This window comes from Drosophila grimshawi, unplaced genomic scaffold, assembly GCF_018153295.1.
Source record: "Drosophila grimshawi isolate 15287-2541.00 unplaced genomic scaffold, ASM1815329v1 contig_59, whole genome shotgun sequence".
Classification (NCBI taxonomy): Eukaryota; Metazoa; Arthropoda; class Insecta; order Diptera; family Drosophilidae; genus Drosophila; species Drosophila grimshawi.
The window spans coordinates 445,436-471,056 of NW_025063406.1; the positions used below are offsets into that span (position 1 = coordinate 445,436).

General features: G+C 38.0%; 2 protein-coding genes across 2 annotated transcripts; both read left to right on the forward strand.

Moving 5' to 3' along the window:
• Positions 1–1,935: 1,935 nt before the first annotated feature.
• Positions 1,936–21,856, forward strand: LOC6563698 (piezo-type mechanosensitive ion channel component). Its single transcript, XM_043215787.1, has 22 exons — positions 1,936–1,997; positions 2,058–2,301; positions 9,035–9,036; positions 9,118–9,154; positions 9,206–9,560; positions 11,393–11,584; positions 11,828–12,369; positions 12,424–12,964; positions 13,020–13,503; positions 13,560–14,343; positions 14,517–14,647; positions 14,694–14,968; positions 15,020–15,291; positions 15,356–15,876; positions 15,944–15,995; positions 16,855–16,995; positions 17,058–17,205; positions 18,964–19,340; positions 19,410–19,963; positions 20,014–20,250; positions 20,386–20,587; positions 21,349–21,856. Exons 1-22 carry the CDS (start codon positions 1,937–1,939, stop codon positions 21,680–21,682), a joined length of 6,486 nt encoding a protein of 2,161 aa, XP_043071722.1. The 5' UTR covers position 1,936; the 3' UTR covers positions 21,683–21,856.
• A 2,084-nt stretch (positions 21,857–23,940) lies between these two features.
• On the forward strand, positions 23,941–25,232 carry LOC6563697. The gene is made up of 2 exons (XM_001990824.2): positions 23,941–24,090; positions 24,539–25,232. The coding sequence occupies exons 1-2, from the start codon at positions 24,027–24,029 to the stop codon at positions 25,162–25,164; spliced, it is 690 nt and encodes a 229-aa protein (XP_001990860.1). The 5' UTR covers positions 23,941–24,026; the 3' UTR covers positions 25,165–25,232.
• Positions 25,233–25,621: the final 389 nt, after the last annotated feature.

Consider the following 25,621-nt stretch of genomic DNA (forward strand, 5'->3'; position numbering starts at 1 on the left):
AATATAGTTATTTTGCCAACAGCATGTCTGGTCCACAGAAGTGTATATGAATATGAATATAAGCGGGCTAGTTGCGTTTACCATATTCATATATTCCTAGACCAGCCACCAATAATTTTCTTGCTTTATTTGCCACCCCTAATATGGCCTAGTGTGGGTGGAATTTCTAAATAAATGTAACAGTTTATATATAAAAGCTACAACCACTTTCTTATACTTCATAAATGCAGACCAACAAAAATTGAAGTTGAAATATCCGTATATACTGTCGTGTGTTAAAATAAATACATATAAATAATTCAAATAAATAAATATGAACAAAAGAAATGACGTCAAAGACTTTATAAACATGATATATTTTTACTTTTTTGTAATATATACCCCCGTTAAAATTAAAAATTTTTAATTATTTTATTATTATGAAAAGTTAATGAAAACTGAGAATGATATATTTGATGTCTAAAATAACCTTGGAAAACCACGTAACCACCACTAACCAGCTCGCCCCATCAAGCATAGTGTTTGGATCGTCAAAGCGGTAAAATCCATTTCTGTGCATTTTTTAAATGTATATATTGATTTTTGGCTTGCTTCTGAGTTAGATTCCATCAATAAAATACCAATATACAAACGTACCTGAGATTCAGGATGGTAGCAAGCACACTTTATGTCAGTGAGTCCAAATACTGATGTGTTTCGTGTAAATCTGCCGGTTAATAATATTATGTTGTAAAGCGGCAGATTATAGAGCTTTCATATTTTGTAGTGTCGAAACGAAGCCATAGCCATAGCCCTCGACTCTGTTGGTCATAAAGCTATTTAAACGGACTCAGCGAAATCGGCTTTAAAACAGATAACAGTTGATTTTAACTACATACAACTCTCATGATCCTTCACACGCTAAGGATGTACATGGAAGGTAAAAAACTGTAACGCATCTATATGTATATAGGAGCTTCGGCTTATAAGGCATTCGCAGACCAGAGTGTGGATATTTCTGATAACGAGCAACTGTCAATAGGTATTCGATTTTTTGATGAAATCCAAATATTAATTCATGAAGAATTTGATGGATTTGATGTCTTTTGACACAGATACAATAAGCTGATAAAACTTAAAACTTGAAATTAACTTTGACCCTGAAAAGTGTGTGAGACTTAATTTCAATGCGCCCGTCACAGGCTTATTTTGTCATTAATGATCTGAATGTCGGTCCAAAAATTCAAAACACAATATACATTTTTTTACAACTCGGTAATTCGTAGACAAGATGCGCAAAATTCGCTTTCATTTTGTGAAACACTATTTTCTGAGAGGTATGTAACCATAAGCGATTTCAAAAAATTTTAGTTGAAATAGTTTCTGGACTCGAAAAACTGAATATGGAAGGAAATTCAGCCATAAGAAAACTAACATTTAAATTGTACAGTGCCGCTCGTAGGAGCGTATCTTATTAAATATGACGAACAAATTTAAAATATCCAAACAATATTTGAAAAACAAACTTCAAGAGGATAGAGTAGTTTTTAGAAGAAATTTTAGAAGATTCCATTGATTAAGCACAAAAGAGATTTATTTAAGTTAGTTTTTACTAAAGAAATAAGACTGTTCAATTAGTTCTTTGAGGAGAGTTAATTCCTGGCTACGAAAGCCGCTGCCTGAATCTCATTTAAACGGTAATTAAAATCAATTATTTTGTTTTACAAAACAGGCTCATGAACGCTTTAAAATATGAGATTTAATATTAGATAAGTTTTCCATAAATATAAAATTAAAAAATTTAATTGCAAAATAAGGTTAACATTGAACAACTGACGCGAATCTGAATTCAGCAACAGAGAAAACAAAGTAATGTGCTTATATTTTGTCAATTAGTATTTTTGTGAAATATTTTGTATTAATGTAAAATAACGAAAAATTTTCTTGAAGTAACGAAATGCCTGATTACGGGTTTTATACGTTAGTGCGGGTGGTACTACCACTCTCATTAATATTTGGTAAGATGTCCAATACGATAGACGACACAATGACAGCAACCACTAACGCTATATACACAGCTTCCCTATCGCGGCCTGTCGCAATATCGATGATATATCTAATATTGTTTTTGGTTTCACCTTGGCTGTCCAAACGAAGGGCATTCAAAATATTTCTGGCTTTTGCTTTTTCACTGAGTGCATTATTAGCCATAGGCCATCTTGCTGTAAACCTTATACATTTCATGTTGGTTTACGTTAAAATAAAACCATCAGTATCGATGATCTTACGTCAAGTTGGGTTTGTGAATTTTATGGGAGTACGGTAAGCAAAACTGCGAATCTATTATGAATCTTAACTATAACTTTCTCTATAGAGTAATTTCAGTATTATATTGGATTTGTCCAGATATCATGGTAACAATTATGACTTTGATTTTGCTCATTTTTATAACAATATCTGGTAAGAAAAAATCGCAATCAAAACACTTTGAGGAATCCAAAAAATCCGAAGAACATAATATTGAAAATCCAACAGAATTTCTAAAATATTCTGAAATGAATCGTCTTATGATAATTGCATACATTCGATATATTCTAAAAACAAGTAATAATTTTGGAATAATACAAACTCTACCCTAATAATACATTTTCTTTTATACAGCTCCACTTTTTTCCCTTATGATACTATATATTGCTTCCACTTTAAGACCATCGCTACCTAGCAGCTTATACTTCATTATGTTCATGGTGGCTGGTACATATTGGGCTCTATACCGACAGATATATGGGTATTTATAACAACAACAAAAAGCTGTCTTCGGTACGCCGAAGATATAATAACCTTCAAATCGGGGTCCACCCGATTATAGTTAAGTTTAATTCATTATTTTATATATGAATTATTTGTCGTTAAGGTTTAACGAAAATATTTTGAACATACTATTATTATTAGGGGGGAAGCTACACCGCGACCTATTTGATATATTGTGCCCCCCTTCTGAGCCTATAGCTCTTCCATCAGCCCCAACTCCCTTACGAACGTAAGGATCTTTGTTGGGTTGAAGTCTACTATGTCTTTGTAATTCAAAACATGCGCCCCTAGGATGCTGCTTCTTCTTCTAATTAAGGCGACACATTCTGCCAGGATGTGCATCGAGGATTCCTCCTCTCTTTCACAAAACCTGCAGAGATCGCTACTATATATACCCAATTTTGTCAGGTGACTCCTTAGTCTACAGTGTCCTGTCAATAGACCGGTAAGTATCCTAAGGTTGTTCTTTCCCATGGTTATAATCTGTTTAAAACGTACAAGATTATAACCACCAAGGAGGCATCTGGCTTGTCGGAGTCCTACTGCCTCTGACCAGCTCTGATGCCGTCTCTGTCTCTCCTCGTTTCTAAGTTCCAGTCGTATAGTGTGTCTCCCTATGCCACAATACGGTTCTGGTCCTGTTAGGGGCCTTTCTGCCCCCATTCTTGCTTGCTTGTTAGCCGCCTCATTTCCCGCTATGTCCCTGTGACCCGGGACCCATCGTAGGATGAGCCTGTACCTTCGATGTTATCTTAGTCCCCATTATAGCTTTCAATGCTGCTTGACTATCGGATAGGATGGATATATCCGTATTCCGATAGTTCCGTTCTATGTTGATGTCCGCACATTTTCCTATCGCACACACCTTAGCCTGAAATATGCTGGTGTGCGTTCCCAGGGATTCATGGTAAAATACCCGAGGACCCACCACTCCAAGGCCGGTGCCCTGATTCGTGAGTGATCCATCGGTGTACCATTTTATGGTGTGCGGTTTCATGGGATGGACTTCATCCAGAGTTGTCCATTCCCTTTTACTGCTCATACGAACTGTGAAATTTCGCTCGAATATGTATTCGGCTGCCATTTCGTCCCTAGGTTGCGTCAGTAGGGGTAGTTCGTTTGAAAGGAGTTGGGCATCTTTATGGCTTAGGATATGGTTGCCCCCAACTCCTTCTGCGGATATCCTGAGAAGCGTAGCTTTCTGCTTGAGCCTTATGATATGGTGGAGTGGAGTGTGAGCTCCATTAAGGCTTCAAGGGCCATTGTAGGGCAGGTGCGCATAGCTCCTGTCATACATACGCAGGCCATTCTTTGCAACTCTTGGAGTTGTTTCTTCACGGTGATCATCCGCGCCCTGTCACCCCATGCAACCACCCTATAGGTTAACATGGGTCTTACTACCATCAGGTACAGCCATCTTAATATTTTTGGTGATGTTCCCCATGATTTGCCAGCAATACTACGACATGTATAAAGCGCCCTGGAGCACTTTAATATCGTGTTTTGCACATGGGTGCCAAAGTTAAGTCTACTGTCCATCTACTGGTAGTATGGTCCAAGCCCCTTCTCGCGAGGGTAGCCTTAATCGCATCATGAGATGTGTTATTAAAGGCGCCTTCTATATCTAAGAAGGCGCACAATGCTACTTATTTATTATCAATTGCCGCACTCAAAGTACCGTGGACCTGCCTACTCTGTATACATGCTGCGTTGGGTGCAGCGGCCTTTGCTTAAGCAAAATGCTTCTGATTTTATAGTCCACCAGCTTTTCCAACGTTTTCAGTAAAAACGATGTTAAGCTGATGGGTCTGAAGGACTTTGGGCTGGTAATGTCTTTCTTCCCTGCCTTGGGGATGAAGACTACCCTAGCTCTTCTCCATGCGCCCGGTATGTATCCGAGGGCTAGGCTACTTACTAATGCTTTCCTAATACGGGAGAGAAGTATTTCCTGTCCCGTTTGAAGGAAGGCTGGCGATATGCCGTCCATTCCAGGGGACTTATAGGGTTGGAATGTTCCAACTGCCCAATTAAGTCTCTCCCTTGAGACTGTCGACTTGGCGCATGCCCAGTCGTCAGTTGACGGCCTGTATCTACTTTCCCTCTCGATAGCCTCTTCCTACAGGGGTGTACTTCCTGGAAAGTGTGTCTCGAAGAGTAATGCTAGTTTCTGCAGATCAGTGTTCGTAAAGGAGTTATCCCCACGCTTCAGTGCTAAGTTCGCATCTATGGAGCCTAGCGCCTTCGCTTGTGCTAACTATGCCTTCGCAGAAGTTTCTGTAATTCTTCCGTTTGGCCTTCCTTATCTCCTTATTATAGGAGGTCAGGCTCTCACGGTACTGCTCCCATATTCCGTCCCTCTTTGCCTTATTGAAGAGGCGACGTGTGGTCACGCGCAGCCTTTCTAGGCTGTCGTTCCACCATGGGGCATCTTTTTCCATATACTTTTTCCCTACCGGGCAGTTATCCTCAAATGCCTTGGTTATGCATTTATTGAGGTAACCAATAGCCCTGTCAAGCTCTAGCGGCCTTCTGGGATTACCAGATAGCCCGTTGGCTAGGGAAAGTCCTAGGGTCGACTTGTACCCTTCCCAGTTGTTTTTTCTAGGGTTGCGACTTTGTGTGCTACTATCCGTATTTAATTTTAAATTAAATAGGATAGTCCTATGATCAGACATGGATTCCTCTTGGGAAACATGCCAGTCCCTAAGGTGAGGCTTTAGGGATCGATTGATCAGGGTGATGTCTAGCACTTCTTCCCTGATCCTGGTGACAAATGTTGGTGTAGATCCGACATTACCTAGTTCTAGATTATATTTGAAAATAAAATCAGTTAGGCACTCACCCCTTAGATTGATGTCACTGCTGCCCCATATAGTATGGTGCGCATTGGCATCGCATCCGATGAGCACCGGCATCTTCTCTTTTCTGCAGTACTCCACCAGCTTCTCGATCTCTGGTGGTGGGTAGGGTGCATCCCCTGCGAAGTATGCGGATACGATAACCATAGAGACCGCGCTGCCCTTGGTGTACACCAGTAAGGGAACGCAGTCTCTAGTCAGGAATTCTGAAAGGATAGTAAAGTTAATACTTTTCCTTACCATGATACAAGCTCTGGGTGCTGGATCTCTCCGATCCCAGATTACCTTTGAGTCGACTGTGAACAGGCCCTTGATGCGATAATTCACCCACGGCTCCTGTACCAGGGCCAGCCCAAGGTGTTTGTTGGTAAACATCCTTGCTAAGACCGCCGAGGCTGCCTTAGCTCGGTGGATGTTTACCTGAGCTAGCCCTGTGTTGATGACCTTTGACATCTACTTTTGGGGAGGCTCCAGCTGACACGGTGAATGGGGCCTGGAGCAGTCCCCGTCACCGCTGCTCGTCATAGCTCGTCCTCCAGCTCCTGCGAGGACATGGGGATATCGTCGTCCCCCAGCATCTCCGCCTGGCAGAGCGTCGCATCTGCCAGTTCTTCGTCATCTGCGAGGTCCTCCGACGGGTCGGTGGGCTGCGCAGTCGGACTGCCCTGCTCCGGGGCAGGAGTGTGCGATGTGGTGGTGTTGCCCACCGAGACATCCTCTCTGCCCGTTGGAGCAGGTTGGGGCCTTTCTCCAGTCTTCTTTTTCTTCAGTCCGCTTACGGGGATAGTCCCGTAACGGAAGAAGACCTGGTGCCCCTTCTCCACAATTACATTCTTGGATAGTTCATCTATCCCGATCACCAGGAGGGCTCCTCCACCCTCGTTCCTCCTGGAGATCACCTTCCAGGTGTCGGTCTCGATCCTGTTCTGGTTCCTCAGCAGAACCAACAGGGATTCGGTAGACCGAGCTGCACTCCTGGGGCAGAACAGCGTGATGCAGTGGGGCGACGGTATGTCGTCCCCCACCTTGCACTCAAGGGGCACGCCCTTCCACGACTGTAGCCTCGAAGTTGCGATCCTTAGCCAATTGGCTGAGGTCTCATCGGAGCATTCAATTACCAGCAATCCAACCCGGAAGTGAATGCCCACGAATGAGACCGCGACATCTCCATCAGACGCAATGACTTCGTCAATGATGGCCTCTTCCAACACAGATAAATCTCCGTGACTGAGCATGACCCTTGGGAAACCCACGGGCAACACAGCCACCTTTACCTTTTTTGCCATGTCTGCATAGGACAGGCGAGGCTCGGTGGGTGTCGGCGAGCTGGGCTTCGTGGCCGCTGCACGCGATGTGCTTGGGCGCAAGTCCAGATTACCTGCCCCATTGTTCTTCAGCACCTTTGCCGCTGCCGAGCCGCGGGCAGCGCCCACAACCCCCGGGCACATCCTCTTAGGGGTGGCCACCGGAGGTGTGAAACTGCTGCTCCGCCTTTTCGAGGCTGGCGCAGGTGCTGCAACCTCCTCCCTGGGCTCTTTGGCCTTTTTCAGGGCTTCATCGGGGCTGAGTCCCTGCTGAAGGTACCGGAGGTACCACTTGACCCTTGAACCGCAGAGATTTCTCCGGTTCGGGTCATCCAGCCCACCGGGTTGACCCCTTGGTGGCAGGAGCTCTCCCTTCCTCTTTGGGCGCTGAGCGCCTTGCCTCGCGCTGTTCGGTGTTGGGTGCGGTGGTCTGAGTGTACCAGTCATCGGTCTCCCATGCCTCACAGCCGGAGTTCCTCGTGCCCGTGGCACTCTCCTATTTGTTGCTGGAGCAGCACGGTGTGGAGGATTGTCTATCACACGCAAGGGTTGTTCTCAGTCAGGGATATGACCCTCTAATTGTCTTGCGACAAGTTCCGCAGGGAGATCCTGCGGTATCTTTATATTTAGTAACTTTTCCATGGAATCCCACGAGCTGCGGAGAAGTAAGTGTCCGCCCGGGCAAAGATCCGCAATACCCTGAATTAGAACAGGCGGTCGCCATTTGCCTGAGCTCACCGTTAAAGACTGGGCTAGTTTTTGATCCGGGCCCCCAGCCAGGCTGACTCTCGGCACGGTTCGAATAACGCCTTAGTCCGGCCCGGAGTGAGATGAGGGGATAGGATGTGGTAGGTAGTTTTGTGGGGAGATAGGGGGATGTGTGAGGCTATACTTTAGAATGCGATACAAGCGCCTTGTCGGTGCGATCGAAATAATCGCACCCGCTGTTTGTCCGGGACTGCTTATTTACGAAAAGTATCGTATTATTCGCAGCTAACCTCCCCGAGGGGAGGCCGTTCGCTATCCGCAACCCGCGACCCGCCTGGTGGCCTCAGCTCAGCCCCATCCGAACCATCCCACAAGTTCTCAGACCAGGTCTAACATACTAACAATACAATAAATATAAAAAAGTTTTTATAGAAATATTCACATTTCTATAGAAGCTATAAATATGATGTCGGCTGGCTTTGACATTTTTGCTTAAAGCTTATTGTTTAATTTGTAACTTTAATTTTCATTTTAAATTAAATATTTTAATTTGCATTTGTCAAAAACACTTTTCCAATTTGTAAACTATTTTAGTTCGCATTAAATATGTAAGTTATTTTAATTTGTTTGAATATAATGTAATCTGCTTTTATGGAAGAAAACAATCACATATTTAGCTGTATCTGTTGTAAATAATAAATATTTATTTATGAGCAACATCAAACCATCATTATAAACTAATAAAATACACATTTTTAATTGCCTCTTCACTAAATTGTTTAATTGACCTCATGGCTAAATGGCATATGGATTTTTGCTTTGAGGGTCAAACTTCGGAATCCAGACAACCATATTCAGTACTCCAGCCTTAAAGCATTGAACATCGTGAACAAATTATTCTCTGTGCGATTTTCCTTGCGAAACAATTTCGAACTTTATCAGCCGAATGAATCTAGCCATGTCCGTTCATCTATCTGTCCGTTTAAATTCAACCCGTAGGTCTCAGAGACTATAAGAGCTATGGCCATAATTTGTTTCTTATTCAAAATATCAATCAAATAAATCAATCAATCAAAAATATCAATAATTTTTTCTGCATATACATACCTATGCAAAACATTGATCAACTGTTTTAAAATTTGTCCAAGTACCAAAATTTAGATGTCGCTAAATTAAGTCTGGTGTTTTATATTTAGCTTGCCTAAGAATGCCGGTATTTCATTTTTATAATATATTTAAAGTCCAAAATTTAAATTTTGTAAGCTTTTTTTGTTATTTAGTATAAGTTAATTTAAATTATTTGGGATGCTGATTGGGTATAAATTGTAGCTGACAGCAAACAAAATAAAACTGTGTTTTTACTTACTTTTGCAGCGGTATGTATAATCCTCTAATCGTTATTGCTATAGTCTTAACGGCGCAAATCATTGGATTTGTTGCATATCAACTGCCAATAGTACAGGTCTATCTGGATAGCTGTTCAATATGGGTGCGGTAAGCTCAGTGTTTTAAAATATAGTTACATTCATAATAAAGCAATCTTAGCATTATGGGACTCGAACCAATTATGATCCTTTTTCAACAAAATTGGAATGGAATGATATTTAAGCTAAATGATCAATTAAGTGTAGATTCATATCTTAGTCCTGTTGCATTGATGGCATCCTATTTTATCATAACGCTTAATATTAAACAAAATGCCCGCTACATGATTTTCACAACAATACAATTGAAAGTGATTCCAAAACCCGATGAACAATCACAAATTACTCAAGAATCTTTACAACAAACTCTGGATACTGAAGAGCCATCATTACTGGAGCAATTTTTTTATATGATTTGTGATGTAACAACATTCATATATAAAAATTGCTATATACTGCTCAACATCATTATGATGGCAAGTACAAACTTAATTTAATTTCGCTTAAGATTATTTATCTTATACATATACTTTATTCATCATACCACAAGTAGAAAGTACCCAACACGAGAGATGTCGACGATTAGATGCCCAAGTTGTTATCTACCAAACTCAATTGTAATTTATAACTTTATCTAAAAAAAATAATGTATTTCTGTATTATTGAACAATACTAGTATTCATACTCTGATACCGAAGGTATCATAGTATATTGGTTTTCCGACTGTGGATTCCTCTTTCGCCAGATTTATATCAGCTAATAAAACAACCCTCTTATGGTGGTGGGGGAGGTTCAACAGTGTGTGGGTGTCACTCAATCTTTGAGCAATCATTAATGTACTCTTTAAATTTTGTCGTGGCGGATAAATTTGAATTTTGGTGGATACCTATCCCATTGCCTTGAGCGCCTGCTCGGTCTCCTGTTATTCAAGCCCATCTCGCATTACGAAGAGCCCTCGTCCGTTTGGTTGAGGCGCGAGAGTGTTGCACGATCTTTATCATTGTAGCTTCAGTGTAGGAGCCCAATTGGTAGCTGTGGCACTCCCAGAGAGCTTCTTTCTTCTCTGGACTGGCTTACCGATCCACTTACACTGTCTGCCTGAGCCGAGCTCGGCCCATAGCCCATTGCCTTTCCCGAATCTCTGATGCCATCCAACTTTTTGGATGTCCTGGACACCACTTGTTAAATGCTCATTAGTATTTTTATTGTTGGATGCTTCCATGTCAATGAACGACTGCTCATCTTTTCTGCCACTGACATTCTACTTGTATACCCGAATGGCAACGTTCCCTAAGCCACACACACCATTGACTTGAGCATTTTCATTCAGGGTGAGGATAAACTGTCTTCTGAGTCCTCCATCTCCACTATCCTCCAACTAGCCGTTCGAAGTGTACCTGGAGCGTTTTGAACATAGGTTATGGCTCCTTCGACTTCTCTGCTCGGCATCTTTCTCCAATCCACTCTAGCCATCAACCGACTCCTCACCAACCATGCTTGCCACCTGCAGCTCCTCCGATCGACCATGGCTCACAAATAGACGACAGTCCAAAGATTCATTTTGGAGATGAATCTGCTGTGCAGTTCGTGCAGCATTAGGCACTGTCTGTCTCGAGGAATCTGAGCATCCTCAAATAAGTCCTATGCCAATTAAAGTAAATCAAGAATCTTGATCAACGAACAAAACAGGCTTATACTCACCAGGGAGATACGGGCTTTACCTAAACAAAACCCAATATTTAGCGTAAGTGAACTGCACCAAACAACAGTTAAATCAGCATGTTGCGACCAATTAAATTGCATTCGTTGAATTCTGGAAATCAAAATATAATTTTAACGAATCAGGAGAGGAAGTGATCTCTCCAGAGGAGGTGATCTTTAAAGTTTTATTTTGTATAAAATTGATTAAGAAGAATTATAAGTTTGAAATTTCCAGTTGTAGTTATGTATTTGCTCTTAAAATTTTTAAATCTTGGGTGAAACTATCAGTAATTTCCATTTAAAATGTGCTAAGTATCCCTTTAAACTTACCTGGTCTAAGCCTTTTTCAGTGGGAGTGGACGGGCAGTAATCCGGGTAATAAGTACCAGTAATTTACCATCCAAACGCCCAAACCCGAGTGCAACCCTTTGCATAGATTATTGTTATTGATATTGAAAGAATCAATCAAGCACCGCGTGAATATCGTTAGGCACCTCTGAATCACGACTTGCGTAATACACAACATATTATTTTTATCCGGCTCATAGGCGTTTGTTCTCATTTACTAAGGCTTCTTAAGCTAAACTGTGCTCTTTTCTTATTTCAGATCTGGTCTATAGTTTATCATAGCTGGTTAACTTTCGTGTTGCTTATTTGGGCAAATATCTTGTGGATGATACCCAACCAGCGTCGATCAATGATGCGTACGAGTTTCTTTGTTGTGATGTACGCTGAGTTTCTCCTTATTGCACAGTATATTTATGGAATGAATTTAAGTAAGACGGAGCTCCCCACCAAGGTGATATATGCATATTCATAGAATTTCATTTAATATATATTAAATTTAGAAAATCATATAACTATTTTACAACTTAATCCATCAATATATAACTTTCGGAATCTGACAATCCATATTATTGCTGTTAATTGTTAACAGCTTCCTCACTATACATTTATAATTATTACCATACAAAATATTTCAAATTAATTTTTGTATTTATTAAAAATTAAGATACTGTAATTAAATAATTAATATCCATAGATATACGGATTAAATCTTGCACAAATTGGATTTGTCCATCCAATGGATAGCGGCGTGCAACCCTGCATTCCATTATTTATTAAGACTGCATTTCTTTGTATATTCTGGATAACTTCGCACCAATATTTCAAAGAGAAAGCTGATGACAAAAAAGATATACTATCTCAGATTTTTAGTCCAAAACATTCACGATCTGAACAACCATTGTTTGAGAAGTCAAGGACACCTCGTGCAATTTTATTTGTTTTCGAAAGTGTTTCAAATTTTGTCACCCGTATCTGGATGTGGATGCTGATCTTTTTAATATTTCTCTGTGCTATGCTTGATCAAGTCATGACTGGATTTCGAATTTGTTATATGTCACTGTTCCTTCTATTTCTAATGGTTTTTCATATGTCATTGCACCTCTGGATAAAGTTTTTGTTCGGCTATTGGATGTTTGTTATATTCTATGCGATGACTATATTAACAATTATATACACTTACCAATTCGACTACTTTGACCATTATTGGGAGGAGTATTTCCATGTTCATCCCAAGTTGTAAGTCAACCCTATGCATTTGCAAACACATTCAATAACCATATTTTCCCTTAGGCAAAATGATATTGGGTTGCGGCGCTACCAAACTAAAGATCTATGTCTACATTTGCTTGTACCGACATTAACAGTAATTTTCACGGTCGTTCAACTTCATTATTTTCATCGGCGCTTTATGCAATCCGTTCGTGAACCATTTTCAAACGAAAGACATAAAGTCTCTCAAGTGCAATTTAATAACAATCCACACAAATCCAATATACGCAAAAAGTCATGGAAATCAATATTGTCTATATCGTATAGGAAATTACGTTCCAAAATTAAACGATGGTTTCGACCTAGCAAAGAAGTGGCTTGGCGATTTCTTGAAATCCACATGATTAAGGCGGTCATATTGACGACCTTTACTTGTGCTATTTCAGAGATTTGCTGCTTTAACCTTCTGCTTCTTCTATCCTCGTTGTTGAGTGTTTGTGTAAATCGCCTTATACGACGTGTAATTTTTCGAATAGTGACGTTTTGGGTTTCCGTTTTAATACTGATGAAAATGATCTATCAAATAGACTATTTGGACAAAACAACCTACGATTATACATGTGTAAGCCTGCATTTATACTTATTAAACATAAAGTTAAGGAAGAGCCTATTTGTAGAGAAACAATACAGTCAACTTTGCCGATTGGATGGGTCTTCGCAAAGCTGATCAGCGTTTTGGTGCATTATTACGCTACATAGCACCATACCTTGTATACATGATCGTCTCCACATTGCATGCTGTAGTAAAGCTACGCGATCATTTAATACGAATGCCAATGGGTAGCAGACGAAACCCGAACATTCTCTTTCCTCATACAAATCGTCAGGATGCGGAACGGAATTTTCCCGAGCTCTTAAAATATCTGTTTAATTATGGATTCTTCAAGTTTGGTTTGGAAATCACCCTTATTGCACTGGCTTCAACAATTGTCCATAGACGTGATTTACTCGCACTGACATATTTAGTCTGGCTAATACTGTTACTCTGTCTGAGTAGAATGCAGAGTGCACGCATATGGTATATTATCCAACTATATTTTGTACTTTCAATATTGGTACAATACGTGTATATTATACATTTTCCACCAAATCTATGCCGTAGTAAGTATTACAAAGAATCCAAACCGTTATGAAAAGCTTTCATTGATTTGTTTTAGTTATTCCCTTGAGGTCGCATCAAATCCCGGAAAATAAAGCTGTTGAGAAACTTATAGGTGATTCAGTTAAGTCCAAACTCATGCTAGATTTTATTGTGCTCCTACTTATATCGCGTCAACGAAGCGCATTTCAAGCAGATTTAAGTCAAACGAAAAACTACACATACCCCGGTGGTGATAACAGGAATATTGTGAACAATATTGCTAAGCTCGGCCTTGTTTACTTCAAAAATCCTACGCATGACTTTTGTTCCTTTGTGCGTAACTATTCCGATGTTTTCAAAATATTAATTTTCTGTAACGCTCTCTGGGTTACACTGGCAATTGTATTTATGGGTGGCGTATGCAGTATGGATATGTTATCATTGGGGTATCTGATATTCGCTTTAGTATTTCTGCTACAAGGATCGGAAGTATATCTGCAAAATATTCATTACATCATATGTCGCTGGAATTTTCTTATAGCGCTTAATGTGTTCAACATAATTATCAAAACAAGCATTATTGTATTCGGAAATATGCTGAACGTAAAGGATAAACAAGATTATCAGAGTTTGTTCGCAGTTATGGAATATGACCAAACTTTGAGCCATCGTGAAACATATAAGCTATCCGAAAGGTCGGGTAACTACAACTATGGACCTAATAGCCTGATCTTCAATAACACCCTCATCTGGCATGCAATTATTTTTGCTTTCATCATCTTTCAGCATCGTATATTTCGATCATATTATTTTTGCCACATTATAATGGATACTCAAGCTAACACAATTCTAGCGTCGCGGTAAGTGAAAAATCTCTATCCATAACACACATCAGACATACCTTTTTGGAAGATCTCACTTTTCTTATCCTCTTGCTACACATCACCATATGATGGGTTCTCGGGCTACTCGGGGTCTCTCTATAAGAAAAATTTTATCTGACTCGCTAATATTTACAAATGAATTTCCGCAGTGGGGCTATTGTTATTGAGAACTTGCACTATAAACAAATTTATGATCGCAGAGAGTCGGAAAAGAGCGTACTTGCAGGCGTAAAAGCAAAAATGGAACGAATCAGGATTGCCAATAGGAACAACTACAAAAGTAAGTGCGATGATTTCTCGTCTCTGAATTAATTTTTTCATTGTAGAGGAACATGAGGTTACACCGAGTTCGCCAACCAGTTCGCCAACCAGTTCGAGATCGGAGGATAGTTTACATTCAAAAAGCTCAAAATTAAAAAATATAAATTTGACACGTGCGACACCATCGAAAAAGCGGAACTTAAAACTTCATCCACATGCCGTACGTTCCGGAGATTATTATATGTTTGTTGAACAGGAAGAAGTTGAAGATCAGCTCTTAGAAGATGAATATGATTTTCTGGAGAAAGAGGATGAGCTCACTCGCCAAACGATTAAAGCAGTAAAATCCTTGAGTTGTTATTTAAATTAACGCTTACATTTTTATTGACAGTCCAAATCACAAAAGCAACTAGTCTCAAAGCGAATTGGAGAAAACAGCTCGGATTCTGAGATTGACTTCGATACGCATCCAATAGTTAAACTTACAAGTGAATTAATAATGCTTGTGACACTTAGGCTGAACCGGCTATCCCGTAACTATCGGTTTGTACACAAAGTACTGTCTGCAGAGAAAAAGACTTTACAGGATATAAGTACCATGAATCGACTAGGACTCGTTAATACTGCTGCGATGTTTAGTTTTTTAAATCAATCTCTCTACTAGTGAGCTTACATATGATACACATTACAGTTCAGTTTTTAAATTTGATTCGATTCTTTTATTTAGCAAACAATTGGATGCCATTAGTGATAGATCAAAACTACCGTCGGTTAGTCTGGTGTCAAGAAACGAAGACTTTAGCACTCTCGATCATAGTGAGTTTGTACAAATGCTGTTTGCTTTTTGGCATGCGATTATTGCCAATACGGAAGCTGTCAGCTACTTGGCTGTATTCGTCAATCAGGCTGCAAACTCCTCTTTAATTTCATTACCATTGCCATTTCTCGTCCTTTACTGGGGTGCTCTAACATTACCTCGGCCAACAAAATCATTTTGGGTAACTCTTATTACTTACACATTGGCGATGATTTTCTTGAAATGCATATTGCATCAAAAAATTGTACTTGACCTTAAGCTTACAAAACTAGCAAAGACAACGGACTTTGAGTTTTTCGTAAAACATGGCAAGGCTGTATACGATCTTCTGCTACTGGTTGTCCTTTTCTGGCATCGATACATGCTAAAAAAGCAGGGAATTTGGAACTTACCACGATCCGAAAATGATGCGGTTTCATCAAACAAATCATGTGAGCTTACTTATCGTTTTTTATATACATTTAACAATAGTACATATTTTAAAAACAATTTCCTTAGATCGCAAAGCACACAACAAGGACCGACCAAGTGAAATCGTTCGGCGGCTAAGGTAATTATATGATTTATTTAAGGGGCAACTAAGATTTTTAACTTTGTGTATGTCGGTCTGACTGTCTGCTTGTGCGAACTCTCTGTAACGCAAATTAAGCAAATGCTATACATACATGTAATACAAACGCTTAAAAAAAAATGCGAAGATTCTAATTTTTTTTTTTTTTATTTTAAATTATTAATTATTTTTTACTATATATTGGGCTCAGATAACACAACTATTTAAAATATTTGCGTCATACGTATCCACCCTTCCTGCAATAGACAGGACTACTGCTGCGCAGACGGCCCTGTCCAGCTTACATAACTTCATTGAGCTCTCAATTGGAATAAAGCTTCCTAAATATTCCTATGTTTTCTTTTCATAAGGGTAACATATCCAGCTTAGAATTTAATTTTTAATTTTTAATCATTTATACAGGCCAGCAATGTAAGAAAAGTAGCCATTTTAATTTGAAATAATTCGATTATTCCAAAGCTTAGGTGTATATTTGTATTTTGGCTAAAACTGTTCCAACTCGACAATACAACAATCCATCGGTTATTTGTAATTAGTATTTTTATTTGCTTTCTTGATGCCTATTGATACAATACGCATATCATGTTGTTACTTGCAATTTGTTATTATCAGAGAATGTGGAAACCAAATACTCACAATTTCGAGCAATTCTGCACACTTTTTCTGCTTTCGATCCGGACGGTTGAAGGTCGACTCTGTCCTGGATTAGTGGAAGTCACCAGCCACATAATCCATAAGTTCACATATATTCTATTGTTATATTGTTATTGCACTGGGCACAAAGTATTGCAAAGTCATATATAATATCGATGACATCCTTTATTTATATTTACTCAAGGGAAGAGTCTGGTAGTGATCGTAGGGATATACATGGATTTAAACGAGACATGGACGATTTCCTACGACCTGGCGTGGAAAATAAATATGTGTATAATAACATTGAATCAGAGTACTATCGCCAAACTATGCAACATTTAGAGTAAGTATAACAATATAATTGAATAAAAATACTAAAAATATACAAAATGCAATAACCCACAGGCACAAGGGCGAACCTTTATCTGAAATAAAGAAATTTTTTCTTGCTTTATTTCACAAGGCTCGCCTATCAACTGATGTTTATACATTATTGTTCTTATGCGATTTTATAAATTTCTTTGTCTTGTTATTTGGATTTCCTAAGTTTGTGGTAAGTTTTAGAGTTGACTATTCTATGTATATAATATTATAAATATGGTTTTTGTTCTTAAAATAATTATTATTATTGGTCAGCGAAAATACCTATATCAACTCGCCACGAGTGTGCCGATTGTTAATAGCATCTCGTTGGTTCCTTACATCTTGGTCTACAGTTGATCTTCTAAATATTCCTTGCACTTTGCAAAGGGATCTGTCATGGCCACACGAAGGTATTAATTGACCCGTTCTCCTGGCCAGAGGGCGAATCTTTGTCGGCCTCCCTTATTATCAAGCCTTAACTGCAAATCTCTGTAAAGGTTTTCTCCACCACTCGTGGGATTCTAATGGAAAACAATAGAAATAAAAACAATACATAAGAGACTGGTGCTCCCATAAATCCGGAAGGGTGAAATAAAACCTTGGTAGGCTGTCAGGCTAAACTTATATTGAGACCTTTAAAGGTTATTATTTTACGATTTATCTATATTGAAAAGGCGGTTGAGCATGTCATTTGGTATCGTTTGTTGCATTTTATGCATATTTAAAGATTTATGTCTGTGAGCTTACGGAGATGCGTGATTCTGTTTGGTCCGGTATGCCCGCAAACCTTGCCTCCGCTTTGCGTCACCAGCAATGCAAAGCATTAGGGCAGCGGACAGTGGTACAGGTTTATCTGCAGAAGTCTGAGAGCAATCTGGAAATTCTACTCCAACAACTGATGAATTGCTGACGTCATCACGATAGCGGAAAGTCTTCCTCGTAAACTTGACGACACATATCCTCCCTGTTTCATAAGCAATAATAAAATTAATAAAAAATGTATCCCTTCGAAATTGCGTGGAGACGAAAAAAAAAAATTAAATAATGTTAAAATGTGAAACAAAGCACTATTAAATTTGGGCTTTCCGCCAAAGTGTTGATTGGTTGGTAGGCACTAGGCATTCAAACATCAAAGATAATTTTTGATAATCCTCACAGATCAGCATTGTTTCTGCATCTTCAGAGGATGTTTCTTACTCATTTTGTTTCATTTACATCTATGGTTTCCAGCAGTTTGCACATCACTTTTCGTTTCAATCGTAAGTCTAACAACACCTGTTTTAAAGTCTTCTACTGGAAAGTTCTAACCACGCGTGAAGGTATTATCTGACAGCAATGTTTTTTTTTTATATTGTGACAGTTGTTCCGTATCGGGGACGTGTCAGACGCGTATCCCGGCTCATGGGGTGGTTCGATCTCCATAGGTGGGATCCTACTCAACTGACTAGCTTGCAGGGTCACCTCCCCTCATTGTACCCGATTCATACCTTCAAGGTAATAGAGTGAAATTCAATTTGCTGCTTCAACCGGTCCGGCTCTTTAGGTCTGCTTAAAATTTCGCTTCGGTTCACATCAATCAGCGTGACTCTGGAATAGACCACTTCCAATTCTCCTACCGTCGCAGGCGATGACTTTATTTTAATTATCAAATCATATTTAGATGTTGAAAATTTCTTTTATGTTCAAAATGTATTTATTTATTTAGTTTTTTTCAAATTCCTCCCTCATTTTCGTAGAAAGGGTCTAAGTGTTCTATGTGTAAAAGAAAAATCGTCTATATTTAAATATTAAGCTTTACACAATGAATGATCTTACAATATTTTAAGGCAAGGACACGAGGTAACTTAAAATAAATCGGAATATATTTAATGATTGAAATTAAATTAAATTGATTATTTTAATAATAGAAAACACAACTATTATTGCAAACATTTTAATTTAATTTTAGAATCGTCATAAGCACAGCGCAAGCGTTCTACAAACCTATATTCAAGGAAATAAGGTGCCCTTCAGTTTTTTTTTCATGCTCGTAGTACAATTTGGCACTATTGTGGCAGAGCGTGTAATATACTTACGAAAAGCGTTAAGAGTCAAGATTGTGTTTCATTTCATTACTGTTCTTGGAATACACATATGGATGTTCTTTTTAGTGCCATATGTAACATCGATCAGTTTTGGAGCCACCGCACCAATTACATTTTACCTCATCAAATGCCTGCATATGTTACTGTCAGCCTACCAGATGCGTTGTGGTTACCCAAGGCGTATTTTGGGGAATGTGTTTACGAAAAGTTTTTCTATGGTTAACTATGTGGCATTTAAAGTGTAAGCAAATATCGAGCGATATTAAGTGTGGAAAATCGATAATAATTTATGAAATTGAAAAACACTTAGATATATGGAAATTCCATTTCTCTATATTCTTCGAACAATGCTCGACTGGCTGTGTATCGATACGACGCTTACAGTTATGGAATGGATTAAAATGGAAGATATTTATCAATCGGTTTTTACTGTGCGTTGCTACAGGCAAATGGATTCAGATTTCCCGGTTTTACGGGGAGAACCTAAGGAATTTTATACAAAATGTTTAATAGGTGGAACTATTATATTAATATTGGTAGCACTTATATGGAGCCCACTGTTCCTCTTTGCACTTATAGGAACAGTGGGAAAATCAAACGTTCCTCGCAGAGCTGATATATCTATTAAAATAGGGAATTATGAACCACTGTATATTTCCCAAAGTTACTCGGGTATACACCAGTTCTCGGAGGACGAATATAAACATCTAGTTAAAAGCTTCAGCTACGATACAATTGCTAGCGATCATATTACTATTTATGATCCCGAGGATGTTACAGCTGTGAAATTTGACTCAAACTCTGTGACATTGTGGAATATGTCACCACCAAATCTTATGAGCTTGTTAAATGATTTGAAGACGGGTACGTAAGAAAAATTAGGTAAATTCCATCATAGCCTCAAGACTTTATAGGTAAGCCAATGGAAATCCGTATGAGGATGTCTTTAAATTCCGGTGCCATGATGAATACAATAATGTACGAAACTACTTATAAGCTAACTCAGAATATTGAATTAACTCGTGAAATGCTCATTAGAACGTTGTCTGATGAGAATAGTAATGTAAATGTCGTTGTGCCAGACATATTACCCAAGTTTATTACGATTCAAAAAATGGAGGTGTTCGTCAAATTTATCAGAGATTTCGATGGTTCGTATGTTAATTATTTAATTTTGAAAAAATTAGTCGTTTATGATGCCGCAGCATTATATCTGCCTAGTTAACTAGTAGAATATTCTTGATTGAAAATTATCTTTGTCTGGAAAATTATTTTTGTTATGACAGGTAATTATCGTCGGCCAATAATATTAAAAAAAAAACAAGATGAAGGAAAGGTTTGGTGGGAAATGCATGACTATTGTGATGACAAATATTATAAGAATATTATTAGCAATCTACCGTTGAGTGACTGCGATGATGGCATTGTTTTTTATATTTTTAATGATAAATCATTTCCAACAACGATGAGTTTCCTAGAAAAAACTGGGTAAGCTAATAAATATATTATTTATAAAATAGCTATTAACAGCCAAATCTGTCCATCTCAGAGACTACAAGGCGAAGTCTCTAGCCATTTTGGAAGTTCTCAGATGAATTCATTTATATATTTAATATGACTGATTACTTCCTTCGATTCACCTTTGTATATCGATTACCTTCATTTTTCTTATTTGGTAGGAATATACTTTGGCAACTTTACAAGTTTTTATGGAAATCGTATAATCATATATGCTGTAAATAAAGCGTATAATTATCTTCATCAAAAGAAATTGCAACATCGAGCAACATATTTCCCTTCACGCAAAACTAAAAAAAAATCGGGAAACTCTATATATTCCTCGGGGTTTCAGCTAGCGGCACACAATTTCGAAAGTAGATCACTAGAAGAACCCGCCAAAAAATATCTAAAAACGACAAACCGCTAAAAAAAAAAAAATGTCCACAAATTATAATGGGGAACCAGGGGCAACCTTTTTCCAACCGTAAATTATGTCCTCTTTGAGATGGTTGCGGCCTTCTTCACATCACTCATATCCAATGCATACAATTTAGCCATCTATCCAGATTTTCAGTTTAGCACGACTGCCTTCTACGCCATAATCTGTTAAATGTCTTCTTTTTTTAACCGTAAAGTTCATCCTCTATTATATAAATACATATATTTAATTGTATAATCTGATCTGAATAAGAATATTAAAATCTGCCTGCAGAAAACAGTTACTCATGTTTAAACCATATCTTATATAGGATAATTGGTCTATACACGACATGTGTTTATGTAGTGTCCCGTCTTATACGGTCTATAATAGCCAACAACCATCGGCGAATAATGTTCGAGGATTTGCCGTATGTGGACCGAATATTAAAGCTATGCAACGATATCTACTTGGTTCGGGAGAACAAAGAATACCGTTTGGAAGAAGATTTGTATGGTAAGCTATTATTTCTTTACAGATCACCGGAAACGCTCATTAAATGGACGCGATACAAAGAAGAATTTATAGACGAACCAGTGTCGACAACAAATGCTGAAAAAACACAGCCTGATAAAAATGAACAAGATGCTCGACCACCACCTTAATCAACGATATAAACATATTTTAAATGTTTCCGGTTTTATGCCCTCGCTACGTTTTTTGAATGATTTATACATTTTTAAACTGGATACATGCATACCACATTATATTTTACAACGTTCTCGCTTAAGCAAATCAATTTTAAAATGTAGTCAAATGTTAAAGCTATTATGAAAGTAATAAAGGTTTAAATTTATAATAATAAAATAATGTGCATAATACTTAAACCATATTTTTTATTCTACCTGCATTCAGCAAATCGTTTTCGCTGTGTGGAAAAAAACGCAGCGTCAAAAGTAGGTTTTGCAAAATTTCCTTGACTACTCGTAGAGCAGGGATGAATCAGATGCGACCCCACCTCGGCTAAGCCAATAACCTGTTCCGTATTCGTGTTCCTTATACAGGAGGAACGGGAAAATCCTATATCTTGTTCTGACATGCCCATTAATAGAACAAACCATCGGAAACCCCTGCCCCAACAATTCCTATTGTACGGTATATACATCATCCTGGTCTGTGTCACAAATGGATCCCATTTCCATTGGTGAATGCTGGGTCATCAATAGGATGAGAGAGCCGCTGCATGGGTTTCTTCTATTAACAAACTTAATTGTGTGTAATCGGCATTATAACCCCAACTTCGACAATTGGAATCCTCGAAGTCATCGGCATTACCTCATTGGAAGAAGATGACAAACACACACTCCAATCAACAAATGCTAACTGGACCAATACATATTAGAACACGGGTATGTGGACCTAGAATTGATTATGAGAAATTGTCCGGAAAACTTTCAACTATTTCCCATCCCTTTGAGAGAGTTGCTCCTCTCTCAGAGAAGTTTAATGGGAGGATGTTTGGTATATATGGTGCTCCAACTTGGACCCAGCCAAGTATATAGATACATGATATGCACAGGTGTTGTTAACTCATTACGCTGTTAACCGCATAACTTAAATCTGAGTGCATTTTAAATCTAGTACTTTGAGGAATGATAAAATGTAAGGTCGCCAACTAGATACCTTAATTCCACCCCAGAAAGATTATACGTCTTCCTACATATAAGCCACGCCTATAGCTGATCGTAACACTATATTTGTTTTATGGACTTTTTGGTCAACTTTTTTTAACATTCCTTGATTTAGGGTTTGGCCAAGGCCTAGCTGAGCCTAGTCGACAGAACAGTTCAATGTCTCACAAGAGAGATCCGGTTCCATCCAGTTGGTCTTCAATTTCATTCCCGGGCATACCGCCTTGTCCAGGGACCTAGCAAATCATTACTCTGTTTTCTATTAAATAAAATATGAATGATATCTCAAACTTTAAGGGTTTCCAATTTACCTTCACAAAAATAAATAAAGAATGTATATAATTGAACAATACTTAGTTGACTTTTATTTTATTTCATTATTTCATAAGCAATAATAAAATTAATAAAAAATGTATCCCTTCGAAATTGCGTGGAGACGAAAAAAAAAATTTTAAATAATGTTAAAATGTGAAACAAAGCACTATTAAATTTGGGCTTTCCGCCAAAGTGTTGATTGGTTGGTAGGCATTCAAACATCAAAGATAATTTTTGATAATCCTCACAGATCAGCATTGTTTCTGCATCTTCAGGGGATGTTTCTTACTCATTTTGTTTCATTTACATCTATGGTTTCCAGCAGTTTGCACATCACTTTTCGTTCCAATCGTAAGTCTAACAACACCTGTTTTAAAATCTTCTACTGGAAAATTCTAACCATGCTTGAAGGTATTATCTGACAGCACTGGTTATAAAACAGCCTACCCACTTATAATTCCTGTTTTTTTTTTTTTTTTTTTTTATATTGTGACAATTGTATCTGATGAAGCGTTTCACACCATCGAAAAAATCCCATACGTTCCGCAATCCCTCCAAGGACTGTAATACTCTTGTAGCGGACTGATTTACAATTTTGAACTTTTGGGTTTGCTGCCCCACTTTGTTCATTTATAAAAAATAAAGAAATTAAAAAAAAAAGTTAATAATAATAAACAGACTAATTTAAACAAAGCGTAGCGGATCTTAATAACAAAGAATTTGTTTTCATTGATAAGAATGCAAATAACATACTTTGGCGTGTTTGTCAGACACTATTAACAAATTAATTTAATTGCTTTTCGAATTTTTAAATCATCAAAGCTCGCAGAAAATTTGTGGAACAAAATATAATAAAAAACGATATGTCACAAGGTAGTATCATATCGGATCGGAACGATATTTTTACAAGCAAAAATTGTATATCGATATATTTCGTACATCACTAAGTCATTTAACAAAATTTAATTCTATTTTGCGTCTAAAGAAAAACAACTCATTTAAAATGAGTTTACCACCAATGTTATTGCAACGACTTAAGTCACGGGGGCTGGTTACTAAACAAAATGGTAAATATATTAATTCATACATTTGTATGATACCTACATAAATACTTACAGATTTCCACTTGCACATGCATTTGTAAACATAAACTAGAAAACTGAACGAGTGCCTATTTTTGTCACTTTAAGTATTATATTTAATAATATTTCTTGCTGCAGTTCTCTGTTCATCATAGTGGGGCTAAGACTGTTCATTAATTGGTGTTGTCTGCCATGCAATCTGTCAGGTCTGTTCGAAAGATATGTCTATTATTTGTACACGTCCAAGGCTTGCCTTTGAATTAGGGTGTTATTGGGAAACGTGATAGTTTATGAGTTAATTGTATTAAGTGAAGATGATAGATTTGGGGTCAGTCATGTTAGTGTTCTTATCTGCAATGCGCATTAGAGTGTGTTTAAACAAATAGGTCGGAAAATGTATATTGACATTTACAATTTACTTCTTGTGTTTCAGCTCAAACACCTGTTTCCGAAACAGTAGAAGAAATTATTGCGGAAAATTATGATGAGGACGACAAAAATCAGCAACACTCAAGCGTTGAGACTAGCACATATACTAGTAAAAATACTGCGATTAATGAGCATTACTGGGCTGATAGGATTAAAGAACGAATGGAAGTTACAGAGTCACACCATGGATTTAAGTTTTGCCCAAATACATATAATATATGGCACAACTGCACATTATACTGTGTAAACAAATGGGCAAATGGGAGGCCAAAGCCAAAAGACAACTACCTTAGACGTTATAGAAGATTAATTCGTAAATACCCACTTGGCGCCAATTGGAAGGATGTTTATGATAATGGTTGTGGCGTCTACTATTTTTACAATTCAGCAACTCGAAAGGTATCGTGGTTACCTCCAACACATCCAAATGCACGAATTTCAAATAGTGCAGCCACTTTTCGAAAACAATTGGCCAATTCAAATGACGAATACAATTTCGATACAAAAGATTTTGCGTCAACTAATTATAATGAAAGAGAGACTGGCGTGCATCCATCAACTTTCATTCCATCTAAGAAGCAGAAGAAGCGAGATTTGGAACGCACATTTTTACGAAAGCAACGCCTTTAAAATTATAAATATAACAAAGAAATGTTCTCAGATTGTTCAACAAAATATACAAATATTTTTGAAGCAAAAAAAATGTATATTTTTGTTCATCTCGTCTATAGTTATAATAATCTACAGGTCATTTAACACGGTATGAAATGAATGAAATCTTCCGCATGTCTTAGATCACTCTTCTTGTGTTTTGGTTTTAGTAGACACATTCATTATACTTGAGTTTAAGTTTAATTTATATGAATTTACATTCTTTTTAATGGCCCATTTTCCAAACGGATCCAGTGCACAGCCGAAACAGAGGATGAGGATGAGCCGAAACAAGAAATAATTTTCGACTTTTGCCAGCAATTATTTTGCAACATATTAGTTATAAGATCCGACCAACTACAAAGTATAATATTTCAAGTTTAGTTAAGATAGATTTAAGACTGATAGACTTATTGGAGGAGAAACAGATAGACGT

What these genes read in the sequence shown, in the direction of transcription:
- LOC6563698 (XM_043215787.1), top strand. Translation starts at nt 1,937, where the DNA reads ATGCCTGATTACGGGTTTTATACGTTAGTGCGGGTGGTACTACCACTC. An exon ending in TGCTCAACATCATTATGATG is followed by an intron (nt 9,561 to 11,392) that starts GCAAGTACAAAC and finishes TTCTTATTTCAG; the next exon opens with ATCTGGTCTATAGTTTATCA. An exon ending in TCCACCAAATCTATGCCGTA is followed by an intron (nt 13,504 to 13,559) that starts GTAAGTATTACA and finishes GATTTGTTTTAG; the next exon opens with TTATTCCCTTGAGGTCGCAT.
- LOC6563697 (XM_001990824.2), top strand. Translation starts at nt 24,027, where the DNA reads ATGAGTTTACCACCAATGTTATTGCAACGACTTAAGTCACGGGGGCTG. An exon ending in GCTGGTTACTAAACAAAATG is followed by an intron (nt 24,091 to 24,538) that starts GTAAATATATTA and finishes CTTGTGTTTCAG; the next exon opens with CTCAAACACCTGTTTCCGAA.